The sequence below is a fragment of the Lampetra planeri genome, chromosome 44, assembly GCF_965212315.1.
Source record: "Lampetra planeri chromosome 44, kcLamPlan1.2.h2, whole genome shotgun sequence".
Classification (NCBI taxonomy): domain Eukaryota; kingdom Metazoa; phylum Chordata; class Hyperoartia; order Petromyzontiformes; family Petromyzontidae; genus Lampetra; species Lampetra planeri.
The window spans coordinates 3,550,324-3,562,269 of record NC_136150.1 but is presented as its reverse complement, the minus strand read 5'-3'; the positions used below and the strand labels follow the sequence as shown (position 1 = coordinate 3,562,269).

Sequence of the window (11,946 nt, the reverse complement as noted above, 5' to 3'; positions counted from 1 at the left end):
TGTATTGCGTTCTTATTTTCGGAAGTTTTCAGCCAATGAACGAGTGCTCATACAAGTGGGGGGGGGGGAATCGGAACACCCGGACGTGTAACCCCCACGCGCGCGAGAAAGGACAACAACTCAATCCCCGTACAGATTGAAACAAATGGCGATTAGCCCACTTGATGCGCTTCCGCCTCCTGGCGAGCCGGAATATGGCAAACTCCTCGACGCCACCCACGGCGAGATTGGGAGTTTCACAACAACAACATCATCTGTATGTTCGCGGTGACCCACCCACCCTCTTACCTGCACAGCGCTGGAGATTACCGGCGAGCCCCACCGTGTGAGCCCCCCCCCCACCCAACGCCTTGAAAACTAAACCCTAAACTAGTACATCTGACACCGTGACATCGAAGCGTGGGCACCCCCCAAGGCGCGGGGTCCGGGGCGGTCACCCCTCCCTCCAATTCACCCCCTCCCATTCACCCCCCCACCCCCCCATTCATCGTACCCTAGGGAAGGCATCTCGTAGCCACTACCAGAGGTGTGGACTCGAGTCATGTGACTTGGACTCGAGTCAGACTCGAGTCATGAATTTGATGACTTGCGACTCGACTTGGACTTGCATAACAATGACTTTGTCCCACCTCTGGCCACTACCACCACCGCCCCTTCCCATGCAGCGCCATTGCGATGAGACCGCACCCCGTGTCCATTGTGTAACCCTCGCCCCACATATTTGAATGTTTATTTTAGCCGAGGTCACGGGACGTGGGAGCGGGGCGCTGTGTAACGCGACCTGCCTTACAGGGGGGCGGGCTGGATGCAGCTAATTAGAGCTCAATTAAGCACTTGCTCCATCCGCCACCGGGCCGCCTTCATCTCCCCAGGGCTGATGTCCACACGCCACGCAGGCAATGTACCACGTGTTGTCATGTTAAGGCTGAGTTGACCTATCGGCGGCTCAGAGGCCGGTTCAGAAATCACTTTGGATGTGAGCCGTGGCCTGGGAGTCGAACTCGGGCGGTCGGGGTTCGTTGAGCAGCATGCTCACCACTGCGCCACCCCTCCCCACACACGCACGCGCGCGCACTTTAATGTGAGAGGGGGGCGGATGATGTCATCCGTTGTACCCCCGCTCTGCCTCCACTCCATATATGGGCAGTGACGAGGAGGGGGGGGTTCCCTCCCCCAGACCCCTCCCCTTCGGATCCCCCTCCCCGCCCCCGGCTATAAATGCCCCCCGCGCTCTTCCACTCGTTGAGATAATCCGAGGAGGGAGAGAGAGGAGGGAGACGTGGTGAGACGTGGAGCGGTGGAGACGGAGAGACACACGCACACATAGCAACACACATTTATCCGCACCCAGATACAGACGCACAGACGTGTACAGGGGTAAAGACGTGCACACACACCACACACACAGCCACACCTTCAAATACATACAAAGATAATTATCCCTCGTATAGCCTCTGACAGACTGTTCGGGCAAGTGCTGGTAACGAGCACCCACAGACACGCGCATAGCTACACAAATATAGCCACACGAACACACAGTAAGACGGAGACCTACAGGCAGCGCCTCTGTCACAAGCACATTGACGCAGTGCCACTCGACAACATTGACACCGAAGCACTGATAGCAGTGACACACTGATAACAGTGACACACACCGACACATTTACTGACACTGACACAGGCTCACTGCCACACACCGACACCCGAATGCACACTCGCACTGATGCACGCACCGACACACTCGCTGACACACATTGGCACACACACACACACCTCCACCACCTCTCATCTCTCTCTCTCTGTCCCTGCCACCAGAGGAAGAAAATCTGCTCCTGGGACCAACAATGGTCCTCCCCCCATGCGGGCAACGCGGAGGACGGGGGCAGCCGGGAGGGCACGTGGGGCAGCAGCAGCAGCATCAGGGAAGGGGCAGGGAGGCCCTGGGAGGGAGGTACACGCTTCTGGGGCCACTGGGGAGTGGCACGTACGGCAAGGTTCACAAGGGCGTGGAGCGACTCACGGGCCGACAGGTGAGTGCTGGGCGTGGACCTGGCCGTGAACCTGGCCTCGGCGGTGGTGCTTGGCCAATTGGGCCAAAAAAATCAGATATTGGGTACCGCTCGGGGTGACGACTGCTAACAAAGCTTTTGTTGAAGAATTGCATCTTTGGATCGCAAATATGTGTGATAGCAAGATTGAGGCGGTAGTGTGTTTTTTTCGGAGAGAATGTCACTTTGGGCGGGGGAGGGAAAAGAACGTGAACTGAAACGTCTGGGGGAGACATGACGTGCGATGAATGGGAAGCCGCACTGAGTCTGTTGAACGCGGGCTTTGTGCACGACCCAGAGTACTGCCCGGCCGGACACCACTGGCATTTGCCACCTCGGGCGGTTACCGGCCATCGTTGACGGGTGGAGTTTTGGTGACGAACGCGCCGACTGCCAACGCGCTAATGGACAAACCGCACGGGGTCACGTTGCGGGCTCCGATGACGGGTGAAGATGCAGGCCCTGCAAGTGGCTCACTCGCGCCACTGGCGGCGGAAGGGGCCCTCCTCTGGAGGGGGCACTTGGTCTACTCTTCCGAAATGGGCAGTAGCCACGGACCCTCACGCGACCTTCCGATGAGAGCCGTAACTGTGGTGAACACGCGTCCGCTGCTGGGTGAACGGGGGGCGAGGGCGGCGGGGATTTAACAAACTCGCCCCGTCGTTTCAGCTGCAGCGCTGGGAGATGCAATCGAACCGGCGTCCCTCTGGTTCGCAATTCGCTTGGTGCTGCTGCTGCTGACCATTACACCACAGCAGCATCTCTAGACGTGTCTCAGTTCACAACGCACCTTTACATACATTTCTGTATGGGCCACAAACCGGTAACCGGTTTTTACCGGGTTTTTTTCATGCGGTTACCCCGTACGCAAATATATCGATTTCAATTACCGTGGTTTATACTTCACAGTGCATTGTTAACCGCCACCGCTTCCCACCACCACCACCACTGACACCACCGACACCACCATCGCCCCACAGAGAGAGAGAGAGAGTCTCTTGCCTGTAATCATCATCTGGCAGTTCACCAACGTTGTCTCAAGGCAGCCTGACCGCTGATGAGACGTCTGAATGTCGAAACCGGTCCAGAGAGTTGTGCTGGTGTGGAACCGATGTTGCTCAGACGTGTGTATGTACGGTATGTTGGACTTCTTTCGCACCGTACGTAGCCGACCGTGCTAATCGGTGCGTTTACCAGGTAAGGGCCCACTGAGCTATTTAGCTCTTTTTCAGAAGCGACCTGGCCACAAATGATAGCGCAACGAAGTTGGCTTATCGCGTGGACATGTATAGTGCCCAAATACTCTGAACGCGTGTTGTTGATTACTGTATAAATGTGGAGGAAACAACCGGAGGACCCGGACAAAAATCCACATGGCCAACAGAGAGAGCGAGAGACAAGAAAATTCCAAATATACAGCAGCAGGCGTCAGGGTCGGGATCGTACCCACGACCTCCTGCATACTGGGCGAGGCAGTCAACATCTCCTAGCCACCGTGGCGCCATCGGACAACTTGCGCGAGTCATTTGTCAAATTTGGACCGCGATGTCGGCACACACGCCCGGCCCACCCCTTCGCGTACAAGCGGTGGCTCCGAAAAGAGCCGCCGTGTCGTGATTTGCGGGCGGAGTTGAGCCTCGAGACGCGCTCGCCACGGATGCGGCGGGCGACCTGCAATTGATGCACTCCTGGGTGGAGAGCCGTGTGTGTGTGCGTGCGGCTGATGTGATGGGTGTGTTTGTTGAGGGATGGAGGAGCAGTGTCGGATTATCCTAGTAGCACAAATAGCTGCATATTATACGGGCCCCGCACTTTCAAGGGCCCCAGCCCTAAATGCTTCCAAGCTATCAATTCCGGTTCAGTGATTCTGCACTTGCTCTATTACTATAGTACTATACCGCCTTCAACTTTTATGAACGACTGGGCGTTTAAGGATAGCGAATTGTCGTTTTAGCTGGCTGTATGAAAAAAATACAATTACTTTGCTGTGCAAGTGAAAAAACTGTGCTTTCATATTTGTGTTTTATTTATTTATTTAGGGCCCCTTTATAACAACATATGCTACAGGCCCCGCACTAGCTTCATCCGGCACTGTGAGGGGATGCGAGGTGCTGCGAGCTGCGAGCTGGGTGATTGTCGGCCTCCCCCCCCGCGCCTCTCGCACTCCAGGTGGCCATCAAGACAATCCGCAAGGACAAGGTGCCGGGGGAAGATGGCATCGCGCGCATCCGCAGGGAGATCCGCCTCATGGCCACCCTGCGACACCCCCACATCATCGGGGTCCACGAGGGTACGGGGACCGTGGGGGCCCTTGAGGGGGGGGGGGCCATGGGGGGGGCATGGGGGGCCCATGGGGGGGGCCCATGGGGGGGGGCCATGGGGGGGGCCCATGGGGGGGGCATGGGGGGGCCCATGGGGGGGGGCCCATGGGGGGGGCATGGGGGGCCCATGGGGGGGGGGCATGGGGGGCCCATGGGGGGGGCATGGGGGGGCCCATGGGGGGGGGCATGGGGGGCCCATGGGGGGGGCCATGGGGGTTCAAAAGTGGATAGCGATGGGAGGATAAAAAAAAAGTGGTGACTGAGGAAAGTGTGAGGGGTGGTTGTGGTTGTGCTGGTGGTTGTGTGTCTGTGTGGGGAGCGGTGGTGTAGCGGTGAGCACCACGCTTGCGCTTCGCACCGGGCGACCCGAGTTCGATTCCCGCACACGGCCAACACCCAGTGACGATTATCTGAACCGGTCCCGGGCCTCCCCAAGGTCGGCTCGGCCTCAAACGAGTACCTGGTGCGGTGTGCAAACATCGCCACTTGGGGAGACAAACGCGGCCGTGCCGGCCTTCATAGGTGGCTCGCGAACAGCAACTTGCCCTATTTGTCTTTGGTGGTCGGTTGACATGGTGATGGTGGTGATGGTGGTGGTGATGGTGGTGGTGATAGTGGTGATGGTGATGGTGGTGGTGGTGATGGTAGTGATGGTGGTGGTGATGATGGTGGTGATGGTGGTGATGGTGGTGGTGATGGTGGTGATGGTGGCGATGGTGGCGGTGGTGGTGGTGGTGATGGTGATGATGGTGGTGGTGGTGATGATGGTGGTGATGGTGGTGATGGTAGTGATGGTGATGGTGGTGATGGTGGTGGTGATGGTGGTGATGGTGGCGATGGTGGTGGTGGTGGTAATGATGGTAGTGATGATGGTGGTGGTGGTGGTAATGGTAGTAATGATGGTGGTGGTGATGACGGTTGCTCAGTCCTGGAGAGCCGGGAGCGCCTGGTGCTGGTGCTGGAGCTGGCGAGCCGTGGGGAGCTCTACGACCTCGTCTCACACGAGCGCAGGCTGCCGGAGGACGAGGCCCGCCGCCTCTTCCGCCAGATCGTGTCCGCCGTGCTCTACTGCCACCAGGTGAGCGAGACGCCCACCCCGGGCTGGGGACGTCAGCCGCCCAGAGGGAGTTTTTTTTTTATCATCGCCGGGTGTCAATCACGCCCCATCACATGTCGGCCCCTCTGTTCCCCCCCCCCTTCCCCGGCAGAATGGTATTGTCCATCGTGACCTCAAACTGGAGAATATCCTCCTGGACGAGAGCTACAACGTGAAGGTGAGAGGTGGAGGAGGTGGGAGAGGGGAACACGAGGGCGTGCGATCCAGGAGATTCATTTCCGATTTTCAAATCGCAGGGGGGGGGGGGGGGGCAGCGGTAGTGCAGCGGTGGGCGCTGCACTGCCAACCGGGGCGACCCGAGTTCGATTGCCGGTTATGGCAACGTCAGTGGCCCCCACCCACCCTTCACCTATACCCACACTGACCAGCGTGGTAAAGTATGGTCAAATGATCCCCCGTGACCGACCACGGCTTTTGGAGGCCATCGCCCAACAGTGGATCGATCTTGGCTGACGATGATGGTGATACACAGCGCTTGAGGTGGCGGTATTCTTGTGGTCAGTGACCCACCATGTGCATAGTGAACTAAACGACCTGTAGATTGTAAATCTTCCCAGCCTCGGCACGCCACATCCAGTATATCTCTCACTGTGGCTGTGGCTACCAGTCACGTGCATATTCCTGGAATTTCTGCTACCAGGAAAACATTTCGGTGAGAAATTCAACCCCGACTCTGCCACTTCCAGCAGCAGCAGCAGCAGCGATTGTGTGGGCGAGAAAACTCTGGATTGGTTTCAACATCTTGGGCCTCTTTGGCAGGGTCTGGCTTGTTAAACACATGCTACTGGATCACCGTGTGTCATTGGCAGGAGCACTCAATCCAAACTACGGGGCCCTGTTCCATACGAGCACGGTGCGTTGCTGTGGGGCATTGCGTCTCCTTTGTCCAGGATTCTCTGCGTTAGAGCGTGGAAAGTTTGTCTGCTCTGCGGTTGTTTTTCCTCCAATTTTCTGTTTGCTTCATCGCTATGCGTGGCGTTTACGTGATTTTAGCTTTTTGTCGTTTTGGTGACCTAGGTCGGCCACGCTTGGCAGTGGGGCCTACCCACGAATTTCTGGAGTTCTCACCTCCACGGTTGAACCAAACTAACCCAGAAACCTGTCGATTTTCGATTGACACCTGCCACTATTCTAGATTTGAAGCTTTCGTGACTGCAAGGATTCATACTCTTAGTTCTTTCGGTAAAGTCACGTAGGTAAAAAATGAAATTCAAATTAATGATTTTATTGTTTTTGTTCATTTTAATTTAATTTTTTACCTACGTGACTTTACCGAAAGAACTAAGAGTAAGCCTGCCACTATCCCTACGGGCGCCCCCCCCCCCCCCCCAGATCGCCGATTTCGGCCTCTCCAGCGAGTTCGGGAATGGACGTTTGCTGAGCACGTTCTGCGGCAGCCCCCTGTACGCGTCGCCCGAGATCGTCAACGGCACGGCCTACCTGGGGCCCGAGGTACGCGCCGCGAAAACCCCGGTGACCCCCCACCACCCCCGCCGCCGGGGTCAGAACCCGGGTCGGAACTGGGAGGCCCTCGGTGGTGCGGTCCCGAAGAGAACTCAGAGCTCCGGATTTAAACCCGCGCGGCACAATAAGGCACGCGCACAGATCTCATTACCGCGTCTATATGGGTCTCGCACTGTGTGCGCGCGCGTGTGATTGTGCGTGCGCGCGTGTGTGCGTGTACGCATGCCTCCGCGCATGTGTGTATACAGTAGGGTGTATGTAATTGTGTATGTAGGGGAGCGGTGGTGTGGCGGTTAGCTCGCTGCGCTATGAACCCGGCGACCCGGGTTCGATTCCCGCTCACGGCCAACACCAGTGACGATTATCTGAACCGGTCCCGGGCATCCCCTAGGTCGACTCAGCCTGCAATGAGTTTCTGGTATGGTGTGTAAACATCGCCACTGGGGAGACAAAGGCGGTCGGTCGTGGTGCTGGCCACCCACCCTCTCGTGTACCGTTCCGGCCTTCATAGGTGCTCGCTAACAGCACTTGCTCCGACAGTCTGTTAAGGCTATACGGGGGATCTTTCTCTTTGTATGTAATTGTGTATGTGTGGGGGGAGTGGTGGCGCAGCGGCTAGAGCACTGCGCTACGAAGCCTAAAGATTGACTCCCGCTCACGACCAACAACATCAGTCATAAATGTCTGAACCCGTCCTCGACCGCCCCTTGGTCGACTCAGCCTTAAATTAGTTCCTGGCGTGGTGTGGGAACATCGCCCTGGGGAGACAGAGATGGCCGGGCGTGGTGCTGGAGACACCAAAACCACCGCCCTCTTGTGCCGTGCCGTGCCTTCGTAACAGGCGCTCGCAAACAATTCTAGATTTGAAGCTTTCGTGACTGCAAGGATTCATTTTCTTAGGTTTTTTCGGTAAAGTCACGTAGGTATAAAATTAAAATTAATAAAAGTAAAATAAAAATAAAATAAAAAATAAAAATCACGACGTTTCGGAGGCAACACAAGCTTCCGTCTTCATGTGGAACCGTCACAGCACGCTTGCTGTATCAAGTGAGAGAAATTCCAAGAAACAGTATTTGTATATATACTGGTTGAGGGTGGGAGGAGCCAAGGTAGGCCCTGAATATTATTTTTGTGAGGTTCGGTGCGGCTGAAGCACGATGAACTTACCCCGACAGCCTGTGTGGGCTACACGGGGGACCTTTGTCTTTGTGCGCGCGGGTTCTCCGACTCAGCCTATCACGGCTTCATCTCCGTAACGCGCGCGCGTAATGAGAAACGTAATCCAGAGGCTCTGCAAATCCTGCACCGCGTGTCCCCCACCCCCGTCACGCCACTCTCCCTCTCTCAGGTTGACAGCTGGGCGCTGGGGGTGCTGCTCTACATCCTCGTCTATGGCTCCATGCCCTTCCACGGGCGCCACCTGAAGGCGCTGACACGGCACATCAGCCGCGGAGAGTACGCAGAGCCGGCGCAGCCGTCAGGTGAGGCCCCATGTGATGCCCACCCACGGGGACCCACAATGCACCCCCGCGGAGACCCACAATGCACCCCCGAGGAGAGACCCACAATGCAATAACAAGCAACGGCCATTCGCCACTCAGTGGCGGTTACGTCACCACGGCGCTTGTGCCAGGCTAGGTGCACTTTAAGGCCACGTGAAGTGTCGTGCGCCCGCTGGCTGGAGGTCACGGGACAGGCCCAGGTCGCTGAGATGACTGGACGATGCACCACCGGTGCCCCCTAATGCGCACCGCCGTCGAGATCCAACAGTGCACCTGGAAATAGCAAGAATGTCGTGTTCCGGCTTCTGGGCGTATTTTGTGAGAATTCGAGAGGCGAGGATGAGAGTCGTTTTCAAGAGTGACGCTGGGTCAACAAAATGACAACAGCAGCAAAATAAATCGGGGCGAGGTACAACAATGACGCGAATATAAATCTTCAAGTGACAAATCGAAAACATTGCACAAGCATAAATCACTGTCATTAACCTCCCCGTAGCGCGAGGCGGCTCGGGCAGATGATGTTCAGGCCGATCACAGCGCAATCACAACATAAAGTCACGGAAACTTTCAACATAAATCGTGTGACTATATGTCCTGCTCCGTGTCAACAGACCAGGACATATCTGGTACTTGTCCCATTTATATAGCGCTGGGCTTCACCGTGGACCCGAGACATCCCGTGACGCCGCTCGCGAGGGCAGACACATTGTCGCGGCCGTCTCACGGTCCCACGTTTGAAATGCGACACAGCAAGTTATGCAATCGGGCTGACACGCACAGGAGCATCGGCAGCATCGCCCGCCACGGAGTCCACTGGAGGCCGTGTCTCGTGTGCAACCAGAGCGCTCGACGCCCTTCGCGATGATCCCCCACTCCCCCCACCCCGCGCTGTAAGAACGACAGCGCCCATGCCACCACCCGTACTCGACTGTGGTTTTTTAAATCCTTTATATTAAGTTGCTTGCTTGCTTGCTTAGGACCGTGCAAATCTTTCGGTCGTTTTTTAACCCACTTCCCGTGATCCAATCGAGCTGACATTTTGCACACAGACTCGTTGTGCGTGACAATTTATTTTCGTGAACATTTTTTTCCAAAACTTTACACTTTTTAGGAATTTTTTTTTATATTTAATTACCAATTGCTTAATGGTGGCAGGCAATCATCGGACCCATAGGTGGCAGCCATCTCAAGCCAGAGGACAAGAGGACTCTAGCCGCCACGCATATTAAGGATTTATAGTGAAAAACTTTGTTTTTACGGGTTAATTTTTTTGTGACACGCCTAGCCTCAGTTTGCTGGAACGTCGCACACGAGCCTGAAGCTCCAAGTGAAAAGGCGTCGGGAGCAGGTTCGGTATTCGCGACATTGTTACGGTGCAGGGCTATCGGGGAGGAAGGCGCTGCTGCCTTTCACAGATGGGTATCGTCTGCAGTAGTTTTAGCAGTCGGGAGGCGAAGTTGCTGTGTAGTTTGACCCAATTGAGCGATTTGCCGTGTCCTTTTACAAATATGTTTAGACCGTAACCCCACGCATAATGAACGCCACGCGTTCTTTAACGTCCGCTATGAAGCACACGCCACGTAGTATTTGTATGGTTAACATCGCACCACCCCAGTATTCACCGGGACGGCCGCCGGGCTCGAATCGCGAACCTCTGCTGCTTGGCCACGTCACCGTCCCACAATGCTCCTGAAATCCCCACATGGCGCACACGCCTCCCACAATGCATCGCAATCACACCCACAATGCCCCCCACCCCTGCCATCCCAGACGCGTGCGGGCTCATCCGCTGGCTACTCATGGTGAACCCGGCACGCCGGGCCTGCGTGCGCGACGCCGCCGCTCACTGGTGGGTCAACTTGGGCTACGACACGCCGCTTGGCACGAGCTGCGACGAGCCCGTCTCCACCGCCGCCGCCGCCACCGCGCCGCCCACTTCTCTCACGCGGTGGCTCTCCGACGGGGACCTCGGCGAGACCGGTAACCCCGAGGACTTAGGCGACCCCAATACGGCTGCTGACCCCAAACCGTTGGTCGGAGATGGTGGCTCCTCCTTGCCGGCCTCGCCGATGCCTGACCGGCAGTGGAGCGAGGATGACGACACTCCTGCCGCCACCACCGCCGCCGCCGCCGCCGCCGCCGCCGCGGCCCCACGGCCTCCCATGCAGTGGATATCTGACGGGGACCACGGTGAGACCCCTAAAAGGGGCCCTGGGGACCCCAACACGGCTCCTGGCCATCAGCCGTTCATCCGAGAGGATGGCACCTCCACCTTGGCCTTGTCGGCACAAGAACAGTGGTTACACATTGCCACCGCCAACGCCACCACCACCACCGTAATCATCGCACAGGGGCATTATGGGTCATCACCGGTGGGCTACGAAGCCAGGCAGCCCCCCAAAGGGATTCTCAAGAATCACGGAGGTCTCCTGCCAGACCCCGAGTCCTCCGAGGACGCCGCGTGGATCCCAACGGCACCGGTGGGGGTGGCGATGGACAGCGGTGCCCGGTGGCGGGGTGTGTCGGCGAGGGCGCTGGACGGGGCGGGCGCGGTGCCGCACTGGCGCACGAGGGGGTCGTGTCGAGCGGCACCGCGGCGAGCGTGCTGCCCCGAGGGCAGCTGCCCCGCGTCCTCCTCCCCCACCATCCCCGAGCTGCCCCCGCCGCCCAGGAGCATCCTCAAGGTCAACGGGAGGTGTTCGACTATCCGGGACCCGCAGCGCGAGCACGGCCGCGAGTTCGTGGTCGAGGACGACGAGACAACGGCGGGGCCTGGGGTGGTGACCGACACCGACAGAGGAGGGACCGGGCACTCGGTTCAGCCCAGGGGACTCCGACCTCTCCCGGGCCCCCACTTGAGTGACCTCGCAGCGGGACACCTGGCGGAGGGGCGAGGGGCAGCGACGTGATTGGATCGTGGTTGTGGATGTCCGTGGGTGGGTGTTCGGGTTGCCTTACCCGCAAGACCGGGACACAACGCGGGAACAAGATTATATCGCAGGAGCAGAAGAGGGGAGACCTACAACGTGGTGAATGCGTTGTCTCGAGTGGTGCGGTGCTGGTATTATTATTGTTGTTGTTAGTCAACCGACAAACACTGGGACTTTGAATGTCCCCAGAAGACTCCGCACAGATATCTCCGCACAGCAGCTGCCTCGACAGAGAGGACCATCCTGGCAAAACCTGCGCACGAAGCAATCGCTCACGAGATTACGCGTCGAACAGAACAAATGAACGCGCGTCAATAATAAAACGTTTATTTTCATTACACGTCTCATCGGCCACACGGCCTTCAGGGAGCACATAACTTCAGCATCATTGGTTCGACGTTCAGTATCTCATCAGCAGAGTCGAGCTTGGCTTAAACAAATGCTGGTGAGGTGCCATGACGGTTTGGCATCTGGAATGGGCGTGGATCGTTCAGGAGCGTGTACCTGCGTTGGGGTTTCCACCGTCACAGTGTCACGTCGCAAATCTGAGACGGTTCATATTTG

At 57.3% G+C, this 11,946-nt stretch overlaps 1 protein-coding gene across 1 annotated transcript; it reads left to right on the top strand.

The window, feature by feature from the left end:
* Positions 1-1,218: 1,218 nt before the first annotated feature.
* LOC144732811 (uncharacterized) lies at positions 1,219-11,720 on the top strand. Its single transcript, XM_078614419.1, has 7 exons — positions 1,219-2,030; positions 4,218-4,338; positions 5,296-5,447; positions 5,578-5,643; positions 6,819-6,938; positions 8,299-8,431; positions 10,223-11,720. Exons 1-7 carry the CDS (start codon positions 1,845-1,847, stop codon positions 11,359-11,361), a joined length of 1,917 nt encoding a protein of 638 aa, XP_078470545.1. The 5' UTR covers positions 1,219-1,844; the 3' UTR covers positions 11,362-11,720.
* The last annotated feature ends 226 nt before the right edge of the window (positions 11,721-11,946 follow it).